The sequence below is a fragment of the Orbicella franksi genome, chromosome 10 (genome assembly GCF_964199315.1).
Source record: "Orbicella franksi chromosome 10, jaOrbFran1.1, whole genome shotgun sequence".
NCBI classification, from domain to species: Eukaryota; Metazoa; Cnidaria; class Anthozoa; order Scleractinia; family Merulinidae; genus Orbicella; species Orbicella franksi.
The window spans coordinates 22250738-22262478 of record NC_138154.1 but is presented as its reverse complement, the minus strand read 5'-3'; the positions used below and the strand labels follow the sequence as shown (position 1 = coordinate 22262478).

General features: G+C 36.2%; 1 protein-coding gene across 1 annotated transcript; it reads right to left on the bottom strand.

Moving 5' to 3' along the window:
* Nucleotides 1-544: 544 nt before the first annotated feature.
* LOC145500214 (uncharacterized) lies at nucleotides 545-11631 on the bottom strand. The gene is made up of 6 exons (XM_081479733.1): nucleotides 11311-11631; nucleotides 7820-8154; nucleotides 5931-6044; nucleotides 4528-4632; nucleotides 3878-3962; nucleotides 545-2834 (listed from the first exon to the last, which is right to left on the bottom strand). Exons 1-6 carry the CDS (start codon nucleotides 11415-11417, stop codon nucleotides 2723-2725), a joined length of 858 nt encoding a protein of 285 aa, XP_081335859.1. The 5' UTR covers nucleotides 11418-11631; the 3' UTR covers nucleotides 545-2722.
* Nucleotides 11632-11741: the final 110 nt, after the last annotated feature.

Genomic DNA, 11741 nt, shown 5'->3' with positions numbered 1-11741 from the left:
TGTAGTTAGGCAGATAGGTAGATAGTCCAATAACTTTGTTAACTAATGGAAAAACCGTGTATAAATAAAGTTATCTTATCTTATCTCTCTTATCTTATCTTATCTTAGATATAGATCATACCCCTATCTGTCTTTACTTCCAGTGCACTCAAGCAGTTTAGTGCCAGTGTCACATTCTGCTAGTGAATAAACTGTGTTGCTCAAACATGTTAGTCTGTGTCTGATATCATATAGCAATTAATTTTCAATTATTTTTTCCATAGACCCTATTCATAAGTGGCTGCCAATTAAACATTATTTTGTAAGTATTAAAATTAGCCCTACTAACCTCGTTTTTGAGTTGATAATTCAAAAGAATTTTTACTCTCAAACGAGGTTAGTTGGGCTAATTTAAATGCATACAAAAGAATTATAAATTGGCAGCCATTTATATTTATGAATAGGGTCTATGGATTTTATTTATTTAATTCCATACATCTGCAAACCTGCACACAAGTGTAAGAGACATTGCCACCAAATAATTGCACCACCACTAAATAAATGTGACAAAAAGTAGTTCAGGCATTTAACATTTTATTGCTGTATTGCAAAGTTTAACATGATTCACCATCATTAACTAACAGGCTCATGAGCCTAAAATGCATTACATTTGCTTGTCAACACTGAAAATCAGCTGATCTAGGATTTATTATCTATAAGATAACTTCTTGCCTTTTAGCTATTTTTATAACATTTTGCTAAAAAATTACTTTTTTTAACAAAGCTTGTAAGGAAGCTTAAGGAGTACTCAACAAAAGCTAACACTATATTGTCAGTAGTAGCTTTAAACGCCTTATTATTTGCATGCCTTCAACTACTCGTCCCCAATGTGAAACACCAACAGCATCACTGAGCAAATTAAAAGCGGTTATTAATTCATTGATCACTGTTTCCAGGAAAGCGAGTCTACAACAATTACTGCCCCACTGTTAAAAATAAAAACTTACAATAACTCAAAAAAAAAATATGCTCAAAACTGCTTTCGAAATGACATGTTGGACATAATATAATCTGAACAGCTGTTTCTGTACAGAAACGTGATGCTAAATCAATTCTTATAGTTCTACAAATAATATGAACAGTGGTTCCTTTACACCTGGAGCTTGTGCATGAAGAGCCTTTATGTTCCCTAAGGGTGGCTCCACAAGACTACATTCTACTGTTGGAGTGGTTTTGAGAATTTTAAAGTTTTCAGTATCAATGGCAATTAAATTACGCTTACTTGAATCACCACCATTCAAGTCAGCAACAGAAATTTCCATTTTTTTGCCATTAAGTTATTTTATATAACTTTCAAAATACGTACTGTTAAAGTTTATTTAAAAAGTCATTAAAAATCCCAAAATGACATGACAGTTGCTTGACATGCTTGTGGTTTGAATCATCAAGTCAGTCTCTGCAGACTGTCTTTCACTGCTAAACGTTCATTGTAAGCTAACATATTTATACAATAAATCATTCTACAAAACAGCTGCAACTCTGTTGGCATTTTCTCTAGAGGGAGACAAACATTTTTTTTTCTTGTCTTCAATCTGTACATAAAATATTATGATTGAGGCTGATACTTGATTAATTTTGAAGGTACAGGTTCAGGATATGTTAAGGGTCATACAACCAGATTAAATCCTCTCAAACAGGTTCACCAAACACACACATTTCTTTCATTTTAAATGGTCCATTATGCCAAATGGAACCAATCAGATAAAAGATAACCAAACAAACATTGCCAAGTCTAAACGGCTTGCAAACACATGTATACACAGATCTATTTAAACTTCTGATACTGGGCTGAGTTGCTCAAAAGCCAGTTAATGGTAATCCACAATTTAAGTTAACCAAAGTATTCCTTTTTTCTGGAATAAAAATGTTTTTCACTGCCCATGTTTTGTGTGGTTTGGCATTATTCACACTTAAAACTAAAGGACAAACAATATGAACAGAAAACCTCCCTGAAAAGTTTCAAAACTGAAATCAAAATTCTGGCTAATCCTGCGTTAGCTTAACTGTGCTTTGAACAACCCGGCCCTGAACTGGATCATTCATGAAACTAAACAACTCCAGTGGCACCACCAGATTGATAAAATAATAGCAATAAATATTTCTTGAATATTTCAATGTTGATTTTTATTTCAAAGGAACTACATATATCATCTGTGATGGTGATGAAAATCCCACTATTTATTCTTCAGTTTCAATTAAGCTCCAAATTTATGACACAAACAAGAAAACAAAATTTTCTTTCCTGATGGTGAGCGGTAGTCAAAGCTTTTCTAAGGTTATACATCAAATTAATTACTTTTTGGAGAAGCTTCCTAGATGATTTTTCACCTTTCTTCTCATTTTATGTTCAATTACATGTAGCACCAATATCCAGAAAATGTCCATTCCCCTCTGACAAAACATTTCTTGGTTTTGAACCCTTTCTACCTCTAGAAATAATCCCAGTTTAACTTTGAAAGTATTTCCTTTAAACACTAATTGGCTTTTTAATCGTCCTTCTTGCTGAGAGTTTCCAAAGGCCTTCCCTAGAGTTAGGTATCATGGATATCTTATGGAACAGTGCATTACAAAGCATTATTAAAAAATATTGAAGACTGTAGCCCTTAAATTAACTTGCTTTTCTCCATATATGTTGCATAGTTCTCTGAGTTTAATGCCTTTTCACAGAGGCTCTTGATAGAGCCTAGACTCTGTTTGAATTTATGTTGTTTACTTGTACGTTCTCAACACCATTCTCATCTGTTTCTGGACGAGGCATGGCTTTTTCACTTGCTTTGTTTTTAGTTCTCTTGCGGCTATGAAAAGATACAGCAAGGTAATCAATGTAAATGATAATGTCATATCGCTGTTTCCTACAATTGTTACTGTTGTACACAAAAGTGACAAAAGGAGATTGCACGAAACCTTGATTTTCATGAGAAGGTGAGACCAGCGTTTTTCTTTACTAGCCCAAAACATTTTGGCTTTTTAACTGCAAGACAGCGATGTCATTTATAAAAACAAACAAACAAAATGGGACTTTGAGACTTTCTTAGCCCTGCAAAAAATTGACACTCTGAGACAGTGATCTACTGAAAAACTTCAGTAGAAATTATAATAAAACTATAGTTGTCCAACGTTTTGATGTTGCTAACAGCATTATCAAGGTAAAAATGACAGTTTTATCACAGTGTGAATATAAATTAATGGAACTAGTATAATAGACATTTGTGTGTGATCTCACTTAATAGTTTCGCATGGATAGGGTCAGTTTAATTTGCATGTTCAGAGTTGGTTTGAGATGTTAAATAATTAGCATTTCATGGCTAAGACAATCAAATTTGTTGCGGGATTTTTTCAATTCTGAAAAGTCGTTAATTAAAACCAGTTTTGAGATCCTGTGGGTGTTAAGCATGTGTTTACCAATGGACGAATTCAGGGTACTACTGTGTTCAACAATACATTGATGTAAGTGTTGGTTGGTGTATCCAACATAGTCCAATATATCACATAAACCACATTTAAAAAGGTACAAAACTCTGAGACTGGTCTGTGAAAAAATCGAGACTGTGAGCTGCACATAGCCACTCAGAAAACAAGAGTGAGACCTTTGAATTTGTATTCATGGGTGTAAGTGTTCTCATTATTACTCAAATATACATTGCCAAAGTAATGCAAGACTAAGTTTACTTTGGCTAACTTTGCCCCACAGTATAGCGCTGTTTACAAGCTGCCAGTTCAATGACTACAACCTGTCAGGTTTCATCCCTTAAGAATTAAAACAAGAATTAATTGACTCACAAGAGTCTCTAAGTGGAACTTCTAGGTAAAAAAAAATTATTATTCAAGAACATCTTACCAAACCACAACAAGGCACACACTGTGAATCATAAGAGAAACTGCAATGCTGACTCCAAGGATGATAGTAAGAAGATGCCAAATATCTACAAAACAAGAAAAACACATTCAAGGATCCAGTCTTTTAGCCTACAATGTTCACAAAGGAGTCTGTATTGGGCTAAAGTGTCCCAAAGCATTGCAGGAGCTTGTTGTACTCTCGGTATTTCTACTCTCCCTGGTTACCCCAGATGGGAAAAGGAAGCGGTCTGGAGACCCACAATAACCTGGAGAAGGACTACAGCAAAAGAGCTGGCTTCAGCTCATCTATCATGGAGTGAGGCCCAACACTGGTGGCAGCTGGAGGAATACTGTGTAGGCATTATGCTTCCCATGGCATAGCAAGGAACAGATGACAATGGATAGTGGGCTAGACTATTGTGGGGCTATTCCCCCACATTAAATTTGGTAGTAGCCAGTTCTACACCTGGGTGGAGAGAAGCACCGTGAGAGCACCATTGGAATGAGACTGCTCTATCAGGAATCCAGCTCACTAACCATTTGGACACCTTGCCCCTTTAGCCCATGTATTAGCAGAAATAAACAGGTGAAGTCCACTTCTCTGTCACTATCGGACTGTTGAATGTCATTGATTTCACTCTGATTACTAACCTGATGAAGCTGACTTTCTTACAGCTTGTGTTGCTGGGCCTTTTTTTGTAGTGCTTTCTGTTATCGCTGTAGTAGGAGGCTCTGTTTTCTCATTACATGCAGGATCTAAAAGAAACAAATCGATAAACTGAAATGATTAAGTTCTTATTAATAATAAGATTGAAAAGTCAGGAAATCAAGTTTTAAGATTTAACCCGGAAGCTAATTTATAGTAACTTTTGATAATAACGATTAAAGCATTTAAGCTGCATTTAAGATCCAACCCATCATTGTCTCATTGTCATTAAGTAGCCACAGAAAAACTTGAATTAAGATGAAAACTTCAATAACGACAAATTGTGACAACAAAGGTGTGTGAGAATCAAACTCAAACAATCCAAATGTGACAATGTGTGCTACTCAAATCTCATTTTAATAATATCCTACAGAATAATCTTTCATACAGTATTCAATCAGATATTGCATCCTTTGGACAGAATGTTAAGCTCTCCGCATTTTTTCTCATTTGTATGTCTGAATAGAATTAGGAGTAAGCATCAAGGTACCGGTAATGACCTTCTTGGATTACTTGACAATATTATGCCACCTTCTGGCCTAAAATGATAAAGATTGTTCTGTGGACTAAGAGCATTCTTTGCCACATACTTGAAATATTGATTGTTTTTAAGAAATATCAGTGATTCTGAAGCCAGGGGGGAGGGGTACTCCCTATAACAGCCTATACGGGGAGGGTCTGGTCAAAAGGGGTACCTTTTTCAACCTTTAGGTATATAAAAGAGCAGGGATTTCACAAGTTGAAGGATATGAAAGGGTAGTCTGTCGTGGATAATAATTTAAGTTATAGGAACCGAAAAAATGATACCTCTTCTTTGGTTAACATCTCTTCTGATAATGCTTGATGTCCTCCCATAGTATTGTTCATTGACTTCATTCCAGGGATTTAGAAAAGGGATGCAGTGTTCTTAAGTAGGTATGTGAAAGGGTACCTTTTTTCTATATTAAAAGGGTACCTTTTCTGTCCGAGTGGTATACAAAAGGGTAAGGGGTTGGACCTAGGGGCAGAGCTTCCCCATACAAAACTACATAGAGTACTGGCCACCCCTGCACCCGGTTCTGGAGGTACTGTTCTTTGACTGCAGGTATTGTTCATGAACTGACTAGAATCCTGTTTGCTAAGAGATGTCTACCTGTTCTACTGTTCAAATTCTGGCTATACTCGATCTTATTTGTTAATACCAGTACAGGGGTGTAGCCAGGCCATACTGTGTCAAAGTGAGAGAAACCAGATTGTCATTGGTTTTTGCCACCTGTTGTAGGTTGTTTGCTTAAAAAAAGGCTTACAAAAGGGGGCTCATGGACACCCCAAGACCCCCTTAGCTATGTCCTTGCAGTAATATGTGTACCTGTTTCATTGGTACAAACGTAAATCATCATCTTCATCGAAATACCATTTGTTATGTCATCACAGTGACCACCTGACGTACTGTTTAACGAATCTTGCCTGCCATTACTTGTTGCTAGAAAGAAGAAGAAATATTGTATGAAAGACTTAGCTGCTTAACAATTTGAAGTCAATATGAAGACAAAATAACTGTGGAACCTTGATTTAACAAGTGCTAAGAAACTGGGGAAACTGGTTCACTATATCCAGGGTCAATATGTTAAAAACCTCAAGTGTTATTCTATAGACATGAGTGTTTTACTGGAAAATACGCCACTTGTAAAATTCATACAAAACCACATCCACAACTCAGGTGGCATATTTTCCATATCCTCACTAGTGAAGATATCGATAATTTCGCTGATATCAAATAATTTTGTCTCTTAATTTGTACTTAAATTTGTCGGTGTATGATCCAAACATCTTCGGATCTTCCTCAAAAGTCTTCAGCAATGTTCAGAAATTTTTGAAAAACGTTCAGCAAAGTTCATGTGATCTTCGGACAAGTTTTGGAGAATTTTCAGAAATCTTCGGAAAGTGGTCGGAAATCTTCGGAAAATTGTCAAAAATGCCATCATCAGTATGTCTATATATTAAAAAGAACATTACACATTAGCTCAAAGATATGAATTTTATGTTCTCGTGGCAAGAACAATATCAATAGATATTGTTCCTGCCACTCAAACATAAAATTCATATCTTCTCGCGACCATATAATGTCCACTATTTACTAACAACTAGACTTGACTAATCAATGATATCGATGACATCTCAATGACTAATCAATGGGTAATCAATGTCTAATAAGGTGATTACTCATTGCTATTCATTCACACTCATTCATGTGTGCTAACAACAAGTTTGTGGAAAAACAAAATTATGTTTGTTGTTAATATTGACGAGTAGTGAATAATATGTTGTTTTGTAACACTGCAGGCTGTTCACTTCTCAAACTCATTAATAATTTATCAAGTTAAAACAAAGAAAATCACAACCGTGAAGGAGGTTTGTACACCCGGTCTTAATTAACATAGATTTTAATGATTTTACCTCTCCGTGTACTCCTTAGTTTTTGTTTCGATTGAGAAGATATATCAAACACTCGAGACAGTGTTTCATCGGCTATCCAAACACCTTGAATTTTGTCAAAAATACTCTGCTGCACGTCATATTTTCGACTCTCTTCTCAGTGTTTGAATATCCTGATGAAATGTTGTCTCTCGTGTTTGATACATTACATCAACATGTATCAATGATTGTCAAAGGTTTCTCAGAATGTGAGTTCCAATCTGTACATTAAAAAAAATAATAATAAAAAAATGCCAAATGGAAAATTGAAAATTGCTACAACTGTAGATGCTTATTTGATTGATCAAAGATTTTTCTCATGTAGATTGCCTCTGTCTTTTTGCTTGCATCATGTTTGAGCTTGTGTTCATTATGTAAGAGAAGTGCTGTTACATTGAAGTTCTATTCCACACATTTTAAACTGTAACTTTGGCGGGGCTAAAGGATTATCATTAGCTATAGCCTTATTTATCATTAGTTTTACTGTTATTTATCTGTTACAGGATTATCGTTAGTTATAAGTTATTAGGATTGTGTGTTATGCCTGCAGAGCTCTATATAAATTTTGTATTGTGAAATGCCACCTTATGGCTACCGCTTCATATGGCCACCTCATTATTAACGCCACTTTATTCTGGCCAAATGGAACAAAAGCTCCCCAAGTCAGTCATTTTTAAATTTAAAGAACCCTTTAATACAGTCACCCTGTTAATTGAGCCAGATCTTTGTGGCCAGTTGGTGACACAGTAGCTTGTACAACTGATTCAGAAATAAGTTACTTACAAATAAAATAATGTTCTGAGCCAGGTTGAAACTCCAAGGAATCGGGACTGAACCTCTGAAATACCAGGGTAACAAACTTTAGCACGTCTGGTGTGTCACAGGGCAACCAAACAGCATTGAGTTTTCCCTCGCGTTTTCCAACTTTGCAATCATGAAAACTCTGTTTATCCACGTACCATACAACCTCGTAACGTTGTTCATTAGGGATAGCATGCTGCTCATTTTCCAAATAAGTGGAGGGGTTTGGACAAATGACAATCATTTTTGAAGTCATTAATACAGAGAGTCTATAATAGGCTTTACCATCTTGAATATCCTCTTTTGAGAATTGGAACCTTGGGCAAAAGAATATTTAAGCAATTAACTCACATTTGAACAGAAGAATAAATTGCATTTTCACATATTTATTAGCAGAGCTCCTGTACGTCATGGGCGCGCAAGTTGAGCCCCATACCTTTGAAAATTTGGTAACCCATCGATCTAGAAAATTTGGTTGTCACGCGACTGTCCGCACATATGTACGTACATACATATGTCCGTCTGTACGTCCGTACGGCAAGCCCAATACCTTGAAAAATAAGATAGTAGCACCATTACCATAGGTACATCTTTGATATTGGACATCCATGTTATGGTTAACCAACACCTGTCAAAACAAGGCATCTACTGACCAGTATCATGTGACCATATCACAGGCTCAGGTTAAGAGCTCATCGAGGACGTATGTTTTTTTTGAAGTTCACTGCTGACCAGGTACTGGTTTTCCATTGGATTGCAGGCTCAAGTCAGGTAATAAGAAAACCACGATGGCAACGGCAACGGCAAGTCGTTAAACAAATGGTTTAATGAGGAGAACAATGACTGTGCATGTGCATTATAATTCTTGGTACATTTCTTTGCCGTCCTCCGCAGAACAACAATGTGAAATGAAAAAATTCTGGGTTGTCTGGAGAATGTGAACCACAACGGCTAATCTTTTAAATTTTTATTTTGAATTTATCAATGTGTCCTAGATTCAGTTTCGTGATAGTTGTGACAGTGATAAACAAAGTAAATAACTTTAGGTTACCGCAAGATTTGTAGGTAAAATATAAACTCATTTTTTAATCGACATTGTCCTCAGCGTCGCTGTCGTGGCTTCTTGAGCTCCCTATTACTCTGGGGGAGAAGGAGGGAGTACATGCAAAGGCAACATTTCGGTGCAAATTAACCCTGGGCATGTTGTTGACTTTTCCACCGAAATATTCCTTGCACAATCATCTCTTGGAATTGATATATTGAGTAACTATGCAATTTCTACAATCTTGGTTACGACCACTCCTTGTGGTGACCACCTCTCCTCAGCGACCAGTTTTCCAAAGTACCAGTGGAAAAGTTTCCAAGTCAAATCACTACATTTTGACCCTCCTGTAAGCGACCACCTCTCATAAGTGACCACAACCACTTCTAGAACTAAAAGTTTGAAATTTTCAACTGTTTTTAACCTCTGGTAAGCAACCATTTTACAGATCTATACATGTAATAGAGCAGATATTGGATAATAAAGTGCTGTAACATTATCACATTCCTGGGTAGTACCAGATTTATTCTCAAAATTGACTTTTCACGTGAACAAAACATTAAGACATGGGTAAGTCTATGCAGTTACCATACGCTAATGAGGCAAAATTTGGACCCAATATGGTCTAAGCTCTTGTAAGGGACCAGCTCCCGTAAGTGATCACCATGTATTGACATTTTGGGTGGTCACTTATAGGAGGTTTGACTGTATTTTGTTAAATTTAACTGGAAAAAATAGCGAAACCACATGCTGACCAATAACATGCTTACAATTGAAGATGCTAGTGGAAAACCCTCCTAAGTGACTATTTAGGTCAAAAAATTTTTTCGTCAAAAGTGCCCAATTGTTTGCATATGGCTTTCAATTTACTTACCTAACAATGCCTTGCTGTTTTTTTCGCCAGTTTGCTTTTCGTTTTCGAGAAAATCGACGCGAAAATATCCAAGAGTCGTTGAATGGTGTGCAATGAAGCGAAACAAAAGGAAATTTTTATGTAAATTTGACATATTTTTTTAGCGTGTATTACGTGGCTCAAGTGCTTAAAGCGCGTGCATGTCATGAATTATGGTATAGGATGTCGGTTCAAATCCTGAATTTTTCCCGTTGTCTTTTTTTTGTTTTGCTCTTCGTTTATTACATTTTTGTTAATAAGAAAAACCTATTTGTTGATTTAAACCACCGAACAATGCCAGTCAGATCCATTGGTTCAATGCAGGCGTCGACATTTTTCCTTTACTTGACAACCATCACGGATGGATTTTATTTTAATTGATTGAAACGATCTTCTGCAAATTGTTGCTCTGGTTCGTCATCAAGCTCTGTTTCAAACGATAATCAAAAAATTATCAATTATTGATAATTTTTTGAGTTTCTGATCCAAGAAAAACAAATCCTCTTTTTTTCCTTCATACTTAAAATAATTATTGCAATCAGGAGCTCTGCTTTAGGCTTGGCTAAATCTATATATTATAACTATGATCAAAAGTTATTAAGAACCCTACTAATGCATAAATTATGCATGAGGATTAACTTTTCACTAAGCCAAAACAATTGATTTCAAAAAAACTGTTGACATCAAAATGGAGTAAGAACAAAAAAGTAGCACATGCACAAGCAGTTAGGCAAGTGTGTCGCTGATGTTATTACCACATTTTGACGCCTTCTGTAATCTACTACTGAACAGATGCAGCATGAAATCTAGCTGTTTAATATCATAGAGAAACAAAAAATATTAAGTAAGAACAAATCAAACTGCAAGAATAATTTGACTTACTATATAATTCTATATACCAGTATAGATGCTTCAGTGTAGTATAATTAACCTTTCTCAAAACAGTTGTATAACATCAGTCTTCGCATAACTGTCATCACATGCATGTTTCCATCACCCTGTATTGTTATACGCACATGTTTAAAACACGAAATTTGGTGAAATGGCGAAATGGCACTGTGGTTTGCCTAAGTAGTGCTCTGGTTATCCTAAATATCACTGACTTGAGAGTGGATAGCTCTCTCAACCATAGTAAAGGTTACTCTCACAGGCACCCACATCTCACATTGAATCTTTACCGTAGTGCCATTTTGTCAGTTTGCCATTTCGTGTTTCAAACACACTCTTATTACACGGTTCATGTTGATAGACAAAGTGAACCAGGATTTGTCAATTAAGACTTATTGTAAAATGTTGGGTGAAAAAACATTTCTTTTCCATTTGAGCTTATTTCTAACACAGAATAAGATAAAGACAGGTGAGAGAGTCTTGCTGTAGATAGAAATTATGGTCTCTTACAGGCAAACCATCGGCTAAAGTTGAATTGGTTATTTTTTTCATTTTTTATGGTGGTAAACTGAAAACCACATGAGCTCTCTTACATGTATTAAGAATAACTTACGTACGACATCTGTACATTGAGTTATTTTACAAACTTACTTGGGGTTCTGTGGTGTCCACTGCACTGACTCATAATAATCCACATTCCATACGGACCGAAAATGGCAAAAGAGTAGTAGAAACCAAAATACTTCGTTGGGGCACATCAAGCTTGTAATTCTCTTACGCTCTGTTTACATCTCTGGGAATCAATGGCGGTCTACCCACACTGGATTTCCTCGGACATCGGCGATGCCCAAAAACGTATCGTTTATCACCAGCACGTTTAGAATGCCAAAGTTCATTTTTCAAAAGCACTTAACCGTAAGGAATATTGAGTGAGTCATTCGTAAAAATACGCTAGCAGTTACGTACGTAAAGCTGTACGTCCGCCCTACAAACGGGAAGTTTGTGGTTTAAGAACACACGAAATATCTCCAGGAAGGCAACTTCACTCAGCTTCCCCGCATCCCTTCCGAGCTCACCTAAGC